The 19,420-nt window shown below is 42.8% G+C and overlaps 1 protein-coding gene and 1 long non-coding RNA gene across 3 annotated transcripts in view; one reads left to right on the top strand and one right to left on the bottom strand.

Annotated features, from left to right (window-relative positions):
• The window catches only part of LOC308322833 (neuronal acetylcholine receptor subunit beta-2-like), a 51,178-nt gene extending 34,613 nt beyond the window's left edge, over positions 1–16,565 (top strand). The window contains exons 2-6 of one of the 2 annotated variants that reach the window (XM_080774313.1): positions 2,056–2,201; positions 11,315–11,359; positions 11,734–11,843; positions 13,455–14,463; positions 15,478–16,565. In XM_080774313.1, coding sequence (XP_080630439.1) covers positions 2,056–2,201; positions 11,315–11,359; positions 11,734–11,843; positions 13,455–14,463; positions 15,478–15,633 — 1,466 coding nt within the window. In that variant the 3' untranslated portion in view covers positions 15,634–16,565. Of the gene's footprint in view, positions 1–297; positions 2,202–11,314; positions 11,360–11,733; positions 11,844–13,454; positions 14,464–15,477 lie in introns of those variants that run through there. The other variant, XM_080774312.1, reaches the window with a different exon arrangement.
• Positions 5,606–6,147, bottom strand: LOC308322834. Its single transcript, XR_013964760.1, has 3 exons — positions 6,069–6,147; positions 5,835–5,944; positions 5,606–5,687 (listed from the first exon to the last, which is right to left on the bottom strand). It is a non-coding gene; the product is annotated as an uncharacterized lncRNA (long non-coding RNA).
• Positions 16,566–19,420: the final 2,855 nt, after the last annotated feature.

Below are 19,420 nucleotides of genomic sequence, written 5' to 3'. Positions count from 1 at the left end.
ACCATGCCCCCATTGGCTCCTGGGTTGGAACCCCAGTTGGAACCAGCCAATGGTAGCCTGCACGATCCGGGCACCGGCCAATCGGTGGCCCGGAAGTTGCAACATTGTTGAAACACTTGGAACAAAAAAAGGACGAAGATGGAACTCGACCAAAAAGCCCAAAAATGAAGGTTTACCCTGAGCAAGATTCAAACCCACCACTTTCAGCTTGTGAGACCTATGCTTTCCTCTTACGCCACTAGGACTTTCACACTAATAAGAATTTGGAGGTTGTATTTAAGGTTGAAGAACAGGTCAGCTCAAAATAGATCTAAGGGTTTGAGGTTTGATATGTAGAGTTGCTGGCCAATATTGATGACATCAGGGATCTCCATCCCTGATGATGTCATGTGCTCCATCCCTGATGTGCTCTCTCACCCCAACCAACAAACCTTCACACACTGACAGGAAATGCACGATTCTATAGTTAACTGCGACCTTCGGTCGCAATCATAACCCAACTCTAGAAAACACCCAACCCTCATGCCAAAATGTACAACCCCAAATGTCTGGGTCATCTATGCATGGGATATTTATTGGCCAATTTATGCCAATTTATGCTCAATTAAGGCCCAAGAATGTAACGGAGATAATAACTTTACTTTTATAACTTTATTTTGTATTACTATCCCCATTAGCAATTGCTGAACAGGAAGGGCAGGTGGGGAAGGATCAACATAATTATGGAATGTAAAAACAGGTCAGCTCCATATATGGAGATCTAAGGGTTTGAGGTCAGATGTATAGAGCTGCTGGCCGGCTCCATATAGGTGATGAATCTGATCCAGTCTTCAGAAATGTACAATTTTAAAATATTGTACATTTCATGATATAAGGAGAAAAGAAAACCAGCCTATAGCCTTACTTTAAACAAGAGAAGAGCTGATCATGTTTCCTTTCTGTGATGACACTATTTCTACAATAACAAAGGTAATGTGTGTAATGCTCAGTAGGTTGTACTGAAACATTGTATAAATCAAATCCACAAAACTTCAGTCACCACTAGCAAAATGTGTTACAGCATGGATAGAAGACCCTAAAATAGATTTATGTAAAGGTAACTATCTCTTAGGGACCTATAGCACACATGACAGGTTATGGGTGGATTACATATAGCCTAAGTGAAAGAAGTACTTTGGTCCGTGGGAGGAAACAGGATTTAATTTGTGTTCATGTGTGTTTATGATTTATGTCATTGCTAATTTGATTGCCATATGAACCATATGTTTTGCATTCAGTTATTCATTATTCTACTACACGTACACGCAGAGAAGGGTACATACTGTTATGGCATGATGTTAAATGACATGAGCAAGTGTGTGTGTGTGTGTGTGTGTGTATGTTTACATGTACATGAGGTAGGGAGATATGTGTGGGGGGCGGCATGTGTGCGTGTAGATGAAATCCGTAATTACTGTACATTTCAACTGTTCGTGAGATCACAGACATGCATAAACCCCCGACACACAAAAAAACCAGACCAGCACATATCTCTCTCTCTCTCTCTCTCTCTCACACACACACACTCTCATATATACACATTATAGGTGATAACAAGCACCATGCTCACTGTGGGAAATGTTCTTGCAGCACAACATTTAAACATCGGGTCACTACACACTGACTAACTTTGTGCGTTTGTCACAGTATGCAGGAGTGTGTGCGAGTGTGCATGTGTACTGAATATGTTTCTATACATTCATAGTACTGTGATCAATCAGAGATGGTCAGAGCGACAGATAACTCCAAATGTTGGAACTGCATGCAACTGTGGTGATGGAGAACTCCGATGTGGCTGAGTGAAGATGTTACGTAACATAACCACACATGATGCATAGCATTCCTGTTCTGGGGCTGGGCATGGCATAAAAGGAGAACATTTGGCGATAATATAGCAGAGCTACAATTCTGCACTTTTATTTATGTGGGTGTATTTCGTTTTTAGATGCTTACTGTACGTTTCTCTCTCTCTCCCTCTGTGTGTGTGTGTGTGTGTGTGTGTGTGTACGCATGCAGCTGCCTTGAGCGCAGAGGTGGAAGAGAAGCTGGTGAACCACCTGTTGTCTCCAGAGCGCTATAACAAACTCATCAGACCTGCCGTCAACAAGAGCCAGCAGGTCACCATCCAGATTCAGGTGTCCCTGGCTCAGCTGATCAGTGTGGTGAGAACACACACATGCATTACTGTATGACATTTGGAGGTAAACACATGGTTTGATTAAAGAGAGTTGCATGCTCTGCCCGAACATCCAAACTTTCTTTGCACAGGTTAGGTTATGCAACTACAACATTACATAATTCAGAACTTTGGATGGGCAGTCTCAGAACTTTCTTTGGACACTCCTGCACCCTTATAGATGTTCTGACTGTCCTGTAAGTGTCCTGTCCTGTTGCGATTTGTTTTCATTTGAAAAAACAACTCCCATTGAAAAGCAGTTCAGTTTGACTCCACCTGATAAGGCTTCATTCTGATGCCATCAAGAAAAATAAGAATGCACACTGCTAAAATAATCTGTTTTTATTGAACTCTCAAGGTTTTCATGGGGAATTTCGAAATTCCTGATGAAATTCGGACTGATTGAAGTTGAGAGCGCAATTGAAACAGCAGAGCTTGTTTTACCTGCAGTGTGCAGATGTTATTTTGCTTGATGTTGAACTCTTCTTTGTCCTGCACCTGGGCATTTGAAGTGGATGTGCGTGCACCACCTGTTCATGCATTCGTTCTGATGCCAGCCATGGGTACCGCACTTCTGTATAAAAGTCACATATTTTTATATTACATATTTGTATGCGAAATCAATGATGACATGGAGCAACTTCATGGAATATTACAGTAATGTCCATTGTCCACAATGTAAAAATTGTTTACAAACCTGACTGCCGTAGGAATCACTGCTTTGAGTGGCTGCATATCTCCTGCCTGTGTCTGTCTGCCTGTGTGCTTTCCGCAGAAATCGCTGCTCCAGTAGACTTACAGTACAGTAGAGTCTCATGACACAAGCCAACCTCCGGAAGTATACAAACACCTCTGTAATCCCCTCTGAATGACCATAAACACGTGTCGTAAGAAATGTCATAACCTCTCCCATAGCTCAATACTAGTTTCTCATCTATAGTTTAATCTCATCTCTTGAGACAAACTATAGCCTTCTCATTTTCATATTATTCTGAGATCATTAGTTTCTGGTCTATTGCTCCTAAAACGGCCTTAGGAGCAATAGATATAGATGAAAAAGAGATCAACAATATAGACATCTTTGAGACATACGAGGTTGAGTTGAGATGATGATTTTAGCAGTATTCGAGACATACGAGGTTGAGTTGAGATGATCATTTTAGCAGTATTTGAGAAGTAGGAGAAACGGAGGAGATCTCATAGTTGTATAACCCTGATCTCAATTATCCATCTATGGTTGGATGGATGGATATTTTGAGATGAATGTGAGCCATTTATGAGACAAATATGAGCCATTTATGAGACAAATGTTAGAACTATGAGCCCTAGAAGAGATCTCATCATAGTGTGTTCAATGTCTCTTCCTCATCTCATGCATTTATTTATATATACAGCGTGTATATATATATATACTCATACCCACATATACACATACACACACACACACACACACACACGGTCAACTTGAGAATTACATTTAAATTAATATCTTTAGTAATTAGAATTTGTAAAGAATATTCAACATGGATCAGCTTTTAACCCATTGATGCCTGAGGCCGAATCTGGGAATGCCTTCTAGGGCCTGACCTAAGGTTTCTGAAATCCTTCAAAATCGGATAAAAAATAAATAAATTGTTATGTTGCTAAATGTATAGCAATAGCTGATGAGACACAGAGAGCGCGCCGGCATCAAAGGTAGAACAGCGTATAGGTTGCACCAGGCATCAATGGGTTAAAACATTTATTTTCCATTATTAGAAACAGGAATTAAAACAAGATATCACACAATGTGAAGTTGAGCAGTGGCTTTTTATTTTAGGGGGGAGGGGGGTGGGGTGAATGGTCGCCATAGGGCGATGGGCCCAGAATAAATATATATATGCACCAACAGTAATCATTGCTGTAGTGTTAGTTCAATAAAATGGGTCTCCGTATCTCTCCAGCTCATTAAAGAGCAGGAGAGATCCCTTTTACTGTAAAAACACTACAACAGTGATTACCATTGGTATGGTCCTACTCAGACATAGGGACACAAAGCCTTTGCCACCGCTCAAACACCTTAACAAATACAATTTCAAATAACATTTTACAGTACCTTAAATAATAAAAACAAAAGGGTAAGACCACTTTTGAGGTTTGGTTTGTGTAGTTATACACAAACAAATGTTCCAGTGATTAGAAATTGATAATTCAATATATGCTCCTCATTGACTAAGGGGTCTCCGTATCTCTCCAGCTCATTAACGATCAGGAGAGATCCCTTTTACTGTGACAAATAACTCTATGGCAGAGATTACTATTGGGATATATAGACAAGGGTCAAAGCTCCTACCCAGACATACATGGGACAAACACATTAAGCCCTTCTTTGGAGCTAGACAGCTATAACATTCACTGTTCTGAATGTTGTCAAAATGCAATAGGCACTGAGCATTACAATATTTCACCCATAGATGTGGGCATTGACTCTCAGTAACTGACCGGTAAGGATCCACTCTGTAAAGATGCCTGTCGTTATCAAACCTCCTAATTTCAAGGACCCCTCTGAGGTTTGTTCCAACCTGAGAAAGACAAACAAAAAAGATACATGGACCAATGTATAGAGCACCGAAGTCCTGACGTAACTCGCTCATCCCTTCGATTCCCCTGGTTTGCGGAAGTAATTTCTCTATGGAGAATAACATGGGGTGATCTTAATATCGTCTACTATAAGCGTTGTGGTCCAAAAATAAACAAGCTGTCTCGGCGTTATTGTCAGGGAGGTGTCTCTGTATCGTTTGCAACAGTCAGTCACTCATATATGATACAGTCTGCTTCTAGCGAAAATCTAACTAATTCAGCAGCAGTAACATTAGCGTTTTCTCTCAGTCAGTTGATTCTTCATATCCATATGAGTGAAGTGGCCGGGGTGACATGTTTATTTTTCAAACACAGTTCTTATATGAAGCAATCTAAAAATCCTCCTATGGCGATTTCAATGGAACTAAACAAATACATGAACCTGGGGACTGACGCCCTCTACTGAAAGTGACGTCAGACTTCGGTGCTCTATAAGACTGTCGAAAAGCAAAGAGTATAAGCAAGATAATGGTGTTCACTGATTGCAGTCTGATACAGTACATGTTCAGAAATACATTTTCTGAATAATTCTATAACAGGCAGTCAGGCACATTCTTAACCACTTAAACTGGACATGGCTTGGCACTGCACTTGGAGCTGGCACGGTTTTCCCATCTACACCAAATCTCTTTGAGAATATTGTTGCTGGGTTCAAGTGGTTAATAACATTTCCATTTAGATATGCAGAGGAACTTACAGGCTTATGGTGGAACACAAAGTTGGACTCCTCGATAGTGTGCTACAAAGTTGGGAGAAAAGTGTACCAGCACAGTGCTGGTACACTTTTCGCCCAACTTTGTACACTGTTGGCAGAAGCAGTGGCAGTAGCTGGCTCAGGGAAAGTTCCCCCAAACTGTAGGAAGACAATTTTATATCAATATGTGGAATGTATTAATGTGGCATGGCATATCTGTGATTATGTCATTTATTAACAAAATAAAACACCTGCTAAAATATCTATTTGCATAGTCTGAGGGACAATATAATAATAATACATTACCGTGTGTTAATCCATCAAGAGAAGATGTTAGTTTCCCTTTGCGTCTTGCCAGGTACAGAACAGAGTTTTTGGCCCAGCCTCTCCATGCAAGACTGTACATTTTGTGCAATCTTTAAAAAAATGAAAACAAAATCAAATGTGCCAGCTGACATACTGATAAAAGATTGTTATAACAATGCAATTGTTATAACATATCGTTATATGCATTCATATGTAAAATTCTTTGTAACTTACCATGCCTGGAGTGGATAGATGTGGGAACCCTTGGCTGATCTCCTGCACACTTGTTTCCCATTATCAACGTGGCCCTTTTTGAATAATTTAATACTTAATTAACATTTTGCAGAAAGTACAGCAGTGAAATTGTACAAGAATGTTAAAAAGATAGCACAAAATGTCCTCAGGGCAATTGCAGACAGGTGATCTTTTATGGCAGTTTTGAGGGAAGGTAAGGAGTTGCACTTTATTGATACTTTGATAGCCCTTTTTGTGCCTGAAGTAGAACAGGTACATGCGGGCACTGGTCCCCCGAGTATCTTGTAGACGAGGCCCATTGCAAGTTGCTGTACTCTGTCCTCTACCCTGAGCCATCCCACCCCAACATAATGAGCAGATGAGTGTGGCCAGAAGATGTGGCTAGAACAGGGTTTGTCTCTCTTATCATAACCGTCTGATGACACCGGGCATAAAACAGCACAGACGTCCAGTACTGCTGGAAGATGAATTATATTACCGGTATGTCAATGTCAAGCTGTTTTAGCATAAATTCCTTTCGAAAATGTTAATTACTCACCATGCCAATGCTTGGGAATCCCTGTAGTGGGTTTTTTTGGTCTCAGTATAGTACTGTAAACACAGTGTACAGTAAAACATGTGTCGCACCCCAGTAATCAGGCTGCTCTACTGGCCACTCTACCCCTGAACCACTGCTGTGAATATGAAAATAGTAATGATGGGAGATTAATAGGCAAACGCATTAGTCGATTCTAGTTGTTTTTATTATTAATCGGCCTGATTGTCTTTACAGCTAAACAAGCCCAGAGTAACAGCTCAAACAGATCTACAAGCTCACAATATTAAAAAAAAAAAAGGCATTGACCCATTTAGGCCTGACGTAAAAAAAAAAAAAAGTCTCCTGAAAGAATATATAATATATATTCAAAGATTTGTGCCGCATTCTCACGATTAAAAAAAAATAGCAGACCTACTAGCTCATAGCGTGCGGCACTCAGCTCATAGCATGATATGAGCTTGTAGATCTGCTATTTTTGAAATATTGTGGAAATGTGGGCAAATCTTTGAATATATATTCTTTCACAGTGGAAGTTTTTAACTCAAATATTTGCTTCTGGGGGTCCCTGGAACATCATATTTTCAAATGGGGGTCGGTGGCCAAATACATATCATTCTGGGGGTCCTTGATATGAAATAGTTTGAGCACCACTGATATAGATTTTTTTTTTCAGAAGACATTTTTTCAAAGACATTTGTAGAATCTGTTCTCAGGTCTAAATGGGCTAATAAAAAAACATTTTTGCATGCCTTGAACATCACTGCTAAGATAATTTATTCAACTATTTTAACAACAAATAGCCAACACAGTGAGCTCATGGTTGCTACAAACCACTGAATGCATTTGTTCATTGTTAATTTAGCACTACGTTTGCTATGTTGACTACCGGAATAAACAACTAATGCTAAAGCTGGGGAAATGTTAGTGTTGCACTTGGAAGGACACAGTATACTTTGGTTGTCATTTAGTAGCTTATATATGTAGCATTTAGATCCAGAAACATCCTCTCCATATATTTCATAACAGAAATACACATGCCAAGCAAACTACTACTTCAACAGAACAGCAAGTTTACATTAAAAAGCTTGCTGAGACCTAGCCATGGTTCATGACTCTCGTATTCATCAATCATCATGGCAGTCATGTTTCAGGGCTAGCTGAGACCACAATGTCTCATTGACTGGCGTTAGCAAAACGTTAGCATGTTGCTAACGTTAGCACTGCAGACTGGTTGCTAGCCCCTCTCGGAACCCCCTGGGTCAGCCCAATCCGAACCGAACCGGGCTGACCCGTAGGGTTCCTGGTCAAGCTAAGATTTTTCAATGCGATTGTTGGGACGCGGATATACACACACTCATCGTTTAGTCCATCGGCGCGGAATTAGGACGCTTTTTATTGTGTTTGTTTACGGATGTGCGAACTATAAGTACCTTACATACCTCTGATAAAATCTCCTGTGTCGCGGAAGCCGTTAAGTATTTTTAATCCATGTTTGATTAAAAATGTCGCTTTGATTTCTTCTTGTTTATTTACCGTTTATTGTACCGCCTCCCGATGTGCGGTTGGCTTTGCGGGCTATGTCCCTGCCTTTGATCTGCTCCGTCATAGCTGTAGCACCACTAGCTAGCCAGATAGGCGGTACAATGAGGTGTCAATAAACAAGGTAGGAAGAAGCGACATTTTTAATCAATCATGGATTAAAAATACTTAACGGCTTCCGCGACACAGGAGATGTGTCGGTATGGTATGTAAGGTACTTATAGTTCGCACATTCGTAAGTCAATACATGAATAACCATGGTCAAAGCGCGCAGAAGTCCGTCTCATGGCGTGTTACATTGTATTTGTTTGTGCGTAACTGGCGACAGCCCCACTTGAAGCAGGACCCAATGCAGTAAAGTCATAAAAGTGTCAGACACTTTACTACATTCGGGTTCTGCTTGCGGGGCTAACTGGTTGCTTGCTTGGTAGCCTTAGGTTACTGTGATAATTAAGCTCCCAGCCTGTGTAGTGTGTAGACAACAACAACGTGGTGGTCTGGTGGCATAGATATAAAAATGAACACAAACCTTTTAATGTAATGGCACACTGAAAGTATAATCCTTTTGGTTGTCCTCCACTCGGACCACTCCTCTCACTGCTCTGACAGTCTGACTGCTGCTGCTTTTGCAAACACTTCCTGATAAGTGACGTCACTACTCCCTACGTCAGATGCGCATTGTCCACGCAGCCCCCCCCCCTCCCAAACCAACCACCACCACGCACACGCACGCGCACACACAATATGTGTTAGCTTACTACAACTTAATGTATTATAGCTAGACCTAAATATGTTGACAGGAATTTTCATAGCAATGTCAAAGGGACATTTATTTTCACAGTAAGGTAGTATATTTATAAAGATTTCAATAATATCATTGTTTATTGTTTACAGTTGCGAGTTTGACCTATACTTTGGAGGTATTGTAATATGGAACTATGGTAAGAAAAATATTATACAGATGATAGGCCTATAACAGAAAAATGACCTGTAAAAATACAGTATACAGTGTTTGGGTTTAATTGTCTCCACCAGGCCGAAGGCATGGGGAGAGAGTATGTTTTGACACAAAAGTGTTTGGAAACATTTCAATATGTAATGGCTTCCAAATATCAGTACCCACACGCATACGTCTAAGCATACTTACATGCATGTGTGTGTGTGTGTGTGTGTGTGTGTGTGTGTGTGTGTGTGTGTGTGTGTGTGTGTGTGTCTCTCTCTCTCACACACACACACACACACACACACACACACACACACGCACACACACACACACACACACACACACAGGTTCTCTCCCAAATTAGCACTGGATTTTGCTGCAGACCGTGAAAGCATTTAGTGTTTATTGGCTAAAGTTTCACTAAGTTCTATATTATCTTCTTAACAAGTAAGACACCCTGAGGTCGTGTGCACTCATCTGCCTGGGTGGTGGCGGACTTCTGGGTGAGCGCTGGCGCTTTATGGAATGAATTCTGTAGCTACTGGCCAGAACAGGTCAGCACCATATATGGAGATTTAAGGGTGGCAGCGGGGGCAGTGTATTGAGTGTACAGGGTTTGATGAGGTCAGATCAACATATGGAATGTCAGAACAGGTCAGCTCCATATGGAGATCTATGGGTGGCAGCGGAGGCAGTGTCTTGAGTGTACAGGATTTGATGAGGGCCCAGGTAGGGCTGGGTCTTAATTTTCAGGCCAGTTGAGAACTCTAGTTTTCGCCAGGCGCCAGCTGACGGGTGCGGCTGCACTAATAACTTTGGGCCTGTCTAGAGTTTGAATGGACAGGTATCAGTCAAAAGGGAGACATCGAAAAGGAAGGACGGGTGAGGTACGTAGGATCAACATACAGTATGGAATGTCAGAACAGGTCAGCTCCATATATGATCTAAGGTCAGATGTAGAGTTGCTGGCAGGCTCCATATATGTAGATCTAGGTGATGAACCAGTCTTCTCCATGTATGGATATCCAGGGTTTCATGAGGTCAGTGTTGTGATCTTCATATATGGAGATGACCATATATGGAGCGTGTCACCAGGCGTAACAGACTGACAACCATATATGGTGGGGTGACTGTGGCTCAGGAGGTAGAGCAGGTCATCCAATGGTTCATGGGTCGGCGGTTTGAATCCCGGCTCCTCCTGTCTACATATCGAATTGTCCTTGGGCAAGACACTGAACCCCAAAATGCTCCCGATGTGCTGGTTGGTGCCTTGCATGGCTTCAGCCGCAATTAGTGTGTGATTGGGTGAATGTAATGCACAATCTATGTAAATCGCCTTGGATAAAGGCGCTATATAAATGCACCGTTTACGGTGGCGTGACGGTTTGACTGACGGACGGACTGACAGCTTTTGCAGGTTTTCATAGTAATCTGCGACCTACGGTTGAAATAAAGTATAGCTAATACAGCTTGAATTAATTGCTTTTAACATTCCTAAATAGGCATTAGATTGGTCTGCGATAAACTGATACATCATGGTATCATTTGACACTCATTCGAGAGCTTGTACTGAGATTATATAAGCGAGACGCCTTTAAGATAATTTGGAGAACTCACATAGGGATCACTGTGAGACTGACCAATGTGACCCAGGTATATCTCTCACTGAGACATAACTGAGGTAGTGCGTCAAAATTGTTGATATCATATTGAGACACTTCTGAGAGCTTGCATTGCTCTCCTGCTGAGACTCTAAAAAAGAGAATCCGGTAAGACAATTTTGAGAACTCAAACAGTGATCACTGAGAGACTGAGCTGAGACCTTTTAAAAGAGAAATGATAAGACAATTTTGAGAACTCACCAATCAACTCAATTTGTTCTCACTGTGAGACTAAACAGTGTCTATTTCTCAGGAGTCATAATTGAGAAGGATGAGAAACTACACTTTGGTCTCGACTGGTGCTCATTTTTATCTAGTCAAATTTCCCACAGCACGACGGAAGGGATATCCAAACCGTTCGGTTCCAACTCTGGCATTTGACGCCTGGCATTTAGAACATGAATGCAGGGCATTTGTCCGTCCGACGTTTTATTTTGGACAGGCCATCCGAATGAAGAATCACTGACCTACAGTATGTTACATGTAGCAGCAATATTACTGATAAGCTGATGATAACCATGAATGTATCCTGTCTCTTTTCCAGAATGAAAGAGAGCAGATCATGACCACTAACTGCTGGCTCACTCAGGTGAGACGTTCTCCATGTTCTACCATGTCTCTGTGTCCCCTGAACGTCTCCCCGCACGCACGCACGCCAGATGCAGCTGTGTGTGTGTGTGTGTGTGTGTGTGTGTGTGTGTGTGTGTGTGTTTGTGTGTGCGTGTTTGTGTGTGCGTGAGTGCATGCGTGCATGTGTGCACTTGCGTGTGTTTTGGATGAGTGACTGTTTATAGGCATGCATGCATACAGTAAATGTTGTGTAAAGTATGTGTATTAAACTTTGCCCCATTGTGTGCAAAACCATGCATTGTGTACTGTATGTGCAACTGCACACACATTCTTGTATGTGCGATCATGTGTGTATTTTGCTTATTACTACACTTACTATTTATTGTCCTTCAGGTGTGGAATGACTACAGATTAATGTGGGATCCTGACGAATATGAAGGAATACAGAAAGTCCGCCTCCCGTCACAACATATCTGGCTGCCAGACATCGTCCTCTACAACAAGTATGTAAAGAGATGTATAGAGCATGGGAGTATGCAGCTGCATGTCTCAGTGCAGTGACATTCTGTGATTTGCCATAATCATATTTAAAAAAAAATCATTTTACAATACAACGAGACTTAGAGTTGGGGGGTGCGTCAGTTAGGTCAGGAGGTAACAGGGGGTGCACGGCCATAAAGGTTTGGGGACCGCTGCTGTATATGTGACTGTGTGTGCGTGTGTGTGTGTGTGTGTGTGTGTGTGTGTGTGTGTGTGTGTTTATGCGTGAGTGCGTTACGTTTGTTAATTACGTAATTTCAAAAGCAGGATGCTGGATGGGTTAGCAGTAGCACACCCTCAAAGAAGACTGCATATCCTCACTGGGACACACCTGTGACTGAGGAATGCACCTTTCATTCTCTCTTTCATTGCACCCAGACGAACGCGCAAGCTGACAGGCGTTTAATGTTTCAAGCCTGTTGTATTAAAAGCCTTTTACTTGGATGTGTTAGGCCCTTTTGGTCATACATTTTCCATTATTCCCTTCCATGAGCCCCAGTGGTCCTGTAACTTCTCTCTTCTCGATAGAGGGGGTGTTCAGAGCACATAGACATATCACTCTCATCAACATACTGCTAAATCCCCAAATGAACACAACGCTACACATAAAGTCCCACAACATAATCCACTCAATGCATTCCCATATTCAAATAGCAACATAAAACACAATAAACACACTGCATCATGGGAAATTCAGCGGACACGGCCCCAGCGTTCAGACCAGAACCTAACATCCCTATTCTGGGCAATGTGGGCATAATATGTGAGCATTCAGTAGGAAAGAAAAGGTACGATAATTTTAGCAATGTACTGCAAGCAATGGCCATTTTCATGACAGCCTTATTTGTACAGGTCTGAACATCCAATGCATGTACTGTATCTAAAGGTTATGTTTGGGACCGACTCAGCCCAGGTCTGTAGGTCCGGACTGGGACAGGAGGTCACGATAGACAGGTGGTCCCTCTACATATTTAACCAGTCTGCATATTCACAGAAGTTATGAAGCATTAGAGAGCAAGTGTGATGGCTGGCTTCTTGACCTGCTCTATAATTGATAGGCCATTGATGTATAATGCAACACCTGCAGCCTGCAGGGCGAGAAAGAAAACTAAATCTCAGCAGATTTGAGGTGGGGATGGGCAGTTGATGCCATCTTTGGTGTCCTGGATGGATGGTTGTCACTTACAAAATCTTGTTGAGGTCCATGTTAATTGTCGCCAACCTCTGATGTATTCATGTTTGTTTTAAATTTCACCTCAGCAGACACAGAATAATGGTGTTACATTGATTGTCCAAATTAAACGGTTCGCCTTTCACCGTAAGAATTGGCATGGAAACAGAGATTCTCTTGATCAAGCAAGCTTAATGCACTTAACTGGTAGGGCAAGCTTCCTTTGAAGGTTTTTTGTGTCAGTGAGAGATGTGATATGTTTTGAGAATGTTATTTTCGAAATCTTCATTATGCATTGTATTGCATTGAGTGCTCATTTCTATTACTTCTCTCTATGGTACATTTATTACAATCATCCTGTGTCCTCTTTTCTCCTGCCTTCTCCTTCCTCCACCCCACTCAGCGCTGATGGAACATATGAGGTCTCCTTCTACTCCAACGCCGTGATCTCCCACAACGGCGAGGTGAACTGGCTGCCGCCCGCCATCTACAAGTCAGCCTGCAAGATCGAGGTGCGCGACTTCCCATTCGACCAGCAGAACTGCACCCTCAAGTTCCGCTCCTGGACCTACGATCACACCGAGATCGACCTCATCCTGCTCAGCGACTTCGCCAGCCGCGACGACTTCAAGCCCAGCGGCGAGTGGGACATTGTCGAGCTGCCTGGGCGCAAGAACGAAGACCCCAATGACATCACCTACCTGGACATCACCTACGACTTCATCATCAAGAGGAAGCCACTGTTCTACACCATCAACTTGATTATTCCCTGCGTCTTGATCACCTCCCTGGCCATCCTGGTGTTCTACCTCCCGTCGGACTGCGGGGAGAAGATGACGCTGTGTATCTCAGTGCTGCTGGCCCTCACTGTGTTTCTACTCCTGATCTCTAAGATCGTGCCACCTACGTCCTTAGCAGTGCCTCTGATCGGGAAGTACCTTATGTTTACCATGGTGCTGGTCACCTTTTCAATCGTCACCAGCGTGTGCGTGCTCAACGTGCACCATCGCTCCCCCAGCACGCATACCATGCCGCCCTGGGTCAAACGCATCTTCCTGTATCGGCTTCCCTCCTTCCTGTTCATGCGCCGGCCCGGCAGATCCAACATCCGCGAGAGGTTCCGGAAAAAGCACCAGCAGCGTTCATACTCGGACCTGAAACTCCGGGACGGGTCGGTGTCATCTGGGGTTGCCGGGGGTTCCGGCGGCCTGGCAGGAGTGGTGGACTCCTCCTCGTCCTTCTATGTGAACGAGGAGTCAACCAAACGCTACAGTTGGAAGATCAATGACATGTCTGAGAACACAGAGTTCAGGAAGAGGATGACACTCAAGTGCAACATCGACATGGAGGAGGCGGTGGACGGAGTGCGGTACATTGCTGAGAAGATGAAGAGCGAGGATGATGATGAAGGGGTGAGTATTGGACAAGTGTGTGTGTGTGTGTGTGTGTGTGTGTGTGTGTGTGTGTGTGTGTGTGTGTGTGTGTGTGCGTGCGTGCGTGTGTGCGTGCGTCCATGCAAAATTGTTGGTTCTTACTATTATTAACTGGGGCTCTAGTTCTCATTTTGATGTTTGCGTTTAATTTATTCAAAAAGCAGCATATCCAGTGTATCCTACAAGTTACAATGCAATCTATAATCATGTCAAATAAGCATTCAAGAACAACTTGATAATGCATGTTCTCCTGGGCAAGGCAGAATACATAAGATTACAAAGTATGCTTTTGTACGGTTGGAGAAATTATACATTTAAATATGTGTTGTTTGATAATGATTAGTATACAGAGTGATTGTACAGAGCTGTACTCAGCTTTGTAAGAGCAACTTTGATTTGTGCATTTGTCCAGGCACCCCATTAATCACGCTCTTGTGCATGTCTAAAAGCAGCTATGCCATCAACGAAGCCCAAAACACAGCCCACAGAGATTCACAGTGACCGCTCTCGCAGCGAATTCATCACAAACCATACACGCCATGCTTCCATTATCATATTTCAAGACAGCATTACAACAGTTGTCTTAGTCTATTAGTCTGCCACAGCAGTGTTTCACATACATAGTTTGAGATACCATAATCCCAGGACCCAGGCATAGAATAAGCGCATTGAGGGGCGGCAGTGGCTCAGGGATAGAGGGCTCCCAGTTCGAACCCGGGCTCCCCCAGAGTTAGTGTCGAAGTGTCCTTGAGCAAGACTCTGAACCCCTAATTCTCCCGATGTGCAGGTTGGTGCCATGCATGGTTTCCTCCAGCATCGGTGTGTGATTGTGTATGTGAATGGGTGAATGTAATGCACAATCTCTGTAAAGTGCCGCTATATAAGAATTATGTTTTTTTCATGTTAATGGCATTATAGTCAGTATAGAGAATGAAAGTTAATTCCGGTATATTAATGGGTTTTACATATAACATATGTTCTCTTTGTCACTAGATCATTGAGGACTGGAAATACGTGGCCATGGTGATCGATCGTCTGTTCCTATGGATCTTTGTGACGGTGTGTGTGGTCGGGACTGTTGGCCTATTCATGCAGCCCCTCTTCCAGAGTTACAACATCCCCATTATTGATGACACGGAGAAAAACTGAACACAGAAATCTGACCTTTGACCTGAACATCAAACTGCCCTTGACCGAAATGGACTTGAGCCCTCCACCCCCACCGCAAATAACAAGTTGACACACATATCTGGCAAGCATCACATTCTCACAATGTTACTCCTTTCCCTTACATATGGCAGGGACAATAAAGCGTTATTCATAGTCTGGATTTTCGGTGGTGAGGTGACCACCGAACTACAACATGATGTCACGAGCCGCAGTGAGCAAAACCACCGCCACCGCCCCAGCCCTTCTATCTGTTTTTACTCACCACCGCTCAACGTTATTTCAGCTCCGGTGGTCACCTCACCACCGGAGCGGTGGTCACCCTGCACCACCGAAAATCCAGACTATGAATGAGCCTTAAGTGACTGTAATATGCCTCAACCCTTTACTGCCGCCTTCCTTAATCTCGTCCTCTCTCCTTCATCCTGAGAAATTTATTTTATCTTCTCCTCTAATATGTTGTCATACACAGTTGACATTTCAAACTGCAGCGCAAAACTATACTTTTCATGGGAGATACGGGTGGATGAATGACGCAGTTTTCCTCCATTTCTGTAGACAGAAAGGCTCCCTGCTACATCTGCAGTGGAACGATTGCAACTGAATGGTCTGCATGTTGAATGGGGGTAGACACGCTTTTTGAGTACAGTATATGTTTTGAATTGGTACCTCTGGCTCTGTGCATGGTTCATAGAGGGTCATCTGGCCATTTCAGTCGAGTTCATGGTCGATTGGCCCACCCACAAGATGTCTCGAAATATACAGTACTGGCTGGATTGCCATGGAATGTGCTCATGCTCCCTGGCGCATGAATTCTACTGCTTTTGGCGACCACATGGCCTTCCTCTAGCGCCCCGTCCATGGTTCATCCATGGTTCATCCATGGTGACCACATGGCCTTCCTCTAGCGCCCCATCCATGGTTCATCCATGGTTCATCCATGGTTCATCCATGGTTCATCCATGGTTCATCCATGGTGACCACATGGCCTTCCTCTAGCGCCCCATCCATGGTTCATAGAAGGTCACCTGGCCATTTCGTTCAGCTGATTGGTTGATTGTTCCATCCACAACATTGCCATGGAATGTGGCGTGCACCGTCATGCTCCCTGGAGGTTGAATCGTACTGATGTTGGCCTTTCCTCATATCGCCAAACTGTCCACTTACACTTGCACTTGCACACACAAGCTAATGGGATTGCTATGAAACCTGCTGAGCGCATTCATGTGCCCCAGAGGAGGAACCCTGACCATTTGAGTGACCTCATGACTTTCCTCTAGTGCCATCAGGCCAAAATATCCACTTTAGTGAGAGCACGGGGCTCTAAATATGTCAATGTCAAAACACTTGAGTTCGGTTGGGTGTGAAGATCAGCACAGCCTCTAGGGGCCACTAGTGGGGCTTATTTTCCTTTCAAACCTTATTTGGTTTTATACTCTCTGCATTCTTTTAGCAATTTATCTCTCCACCCATATACAGGTAGCTGCACTTTTAATATATCTCTGCTCAGTTATAGCAGGCCTAAAATGACAATATGGTATAACATGCAGAAAACAAGGTTGATTTGTAAGGTCATAAGGAAGATTTCTTGATTTTGTTTTTAGTTGGCAGAGAGGGAGGGATGGAGAGAGAGGTTTAAGCGATGCACATTATTGTTCCACATCATTCAATAAACCCCACCCACACACTTCAACGAGGAGACAAATATATCCAAAATATATCCTACTCTATATTACAGGAGCCTTCATACACATGCCACGGATGTGTGCACAGTTGCAACAATGGCTGAGCACCCCTCTTGTGTATCCTTGCCAAGCTTACGTTTTAAACATTTGCCTTTTCAGAGCGACAGCGAGAAGGGGTCATGTCTGTTGGACAGAAAAGACTAAAGCCAGCCTATTTCTGTATTAAACATAATTCATATTTCATCGTACAACCATGTCACTCGCCAAAAATAAGTGAGCGATATGTTATTTTCGTACGCTGAAGTATAAATTAGCTGTTTTGTTCTGCTGTGTGGACTCATCTGTGTTGTTGCCGCTCCTAGCTTAACTTGACAGACTGATCAAGGCAATAGCAGAAACTGCTGCTTTTTATGCTTGGCACAAGTGTGTATGTGCGTGTGCGTGTGCGTGTGTGTGTGTGTGTGTGTGTGTGTGTGCGCGCGCGCGTGCGTGCGTGCGAGAGTCAGTGTGTATGTAAATAAAGGTCTATTCATACTGTAGTCCCAAAATGAACAAAAGTAGGACTTAAGCCTGAGTTACACTTAGTTCCCTGTTAATAGAAAATCGTCTATTTTCAGTGTAGGATACGATTCGCAACCAAGTATAAGGCTTGTTCACCATGCTTCTGTTACAATGGTACAGTACACTGTTTTCATCCAAGCAGTGCTCATTTTCCATCCGGAAGAAACCAGCAGCAATATTGTACAGTATTTTATACACACAGGCCTGCAAGAAAATCGTCCCGAACAGCCCTGAGTCTGGCTCTGCACTATACCTATAGTTCATGTATGTTTTGAGCGTTGCATCAAGTCAATTCTTAGAGAAGTTATTCAATGTCCAGTAATTATTTCTAAAAAGCAACTGTAACTTCTTGTCACTGTAATGATGCACTCCTCTGTCACTGCAACCAATGTTAGCCAAGGGAACGGTGTAGTGTACTAATCCTGCTATATTTATTTGTCTCATCTTATGTGTTTTAGTTTATCTCCGTGGATGGAATGGGACATGGCTTTGTTCCATTCCCACAGGTTATTACATTACATGTAACATGTTGATTTATTTTCTCCTGTCTGGACAGATGCATTGTGGGTACGAAATAAAAGTTACTGTACAAGACAAAACTGATGCTGATGTCTTCCTAAATAGATCAGTAAAGGAATATGAAAGCAAAAATGTCTAATGAACTAAGTGTTTTAAAGCAGTATCTGTAAGAAATACATACGTTTATTTTGTCATAATCTATAAAACTATAACCGATTGTACACAGTGAAAACCATTTCATGTCCACATGTCCACAACACAGAGCAGTTGGCATTTTGGACAGACGTTTATGGAGAGCATGACATTTGGGAACTATCTGGGGTTTGAGCAAAACATTATTCATTAGAATGTCTGCTCTCTGGGTACAGTGAGGAAACGGCAACGTTAACTTGTGTGGACAAAACACATGCAAATGGACATAAGATATGACAAACGTGCACAGTACACACACACACACACACACACACACACACACACACACACATGCATTAGTGTTGGTGGAGAGTTGACGTTATAGAGGAGTGGTTCTTAAACGTTTTAGCGACGCAAAAGAGACATGTCTCCCCGGGACCCAAACCAGTGAAAATAGCCTATCTACAGTACAAACTCACAACACGTTGCATCGTGTTATTTTCACTACTTAATAAAGTAGTTTTCTTTTTTGCATGAAATTATTTTTTGGGGGAAAATAAATATATATATAATTAAAAAGAAATGTTGGGGGGATGTTTTGGAACATCTTTTGAAAAAATAATGAAAAACTAAATCTAGGAAACAAAAAAATGGGGGGTATTTATTTGCGACCACAAAAAAAAAACGTCCACAACCCACATATGGGTCCCGACCCACTGTTTGGGTATTATAGACTCCAGGGTCTGCTCAGGAAGCGTGACAAATGAAAGTGGAGCAGAAGAGGCTGAAAATGATGGAGAGGCCTATAGTGTGTATGATAGAGGGAAGAAGGGGTGATAATGGCTGCTCATAAAGCAGACACTCCAGACTGC

The sequence above is a fragment of the Protomyctophum bolini genome (assembly GCF_963924005.1).
Source record: "Protomyctophum bolini genome assembly, chromosome: 10".
NCBI classification, from domain to species: Eukaryota; Metazoa; Chordata; class Actinopteri; order Myctophiformes; family Myctophidae; genus Protomyctophum; species Protomyctophum bolini.
This window is presented reverse-complemented; position numbering and strand designations above follow the sequence as displayed.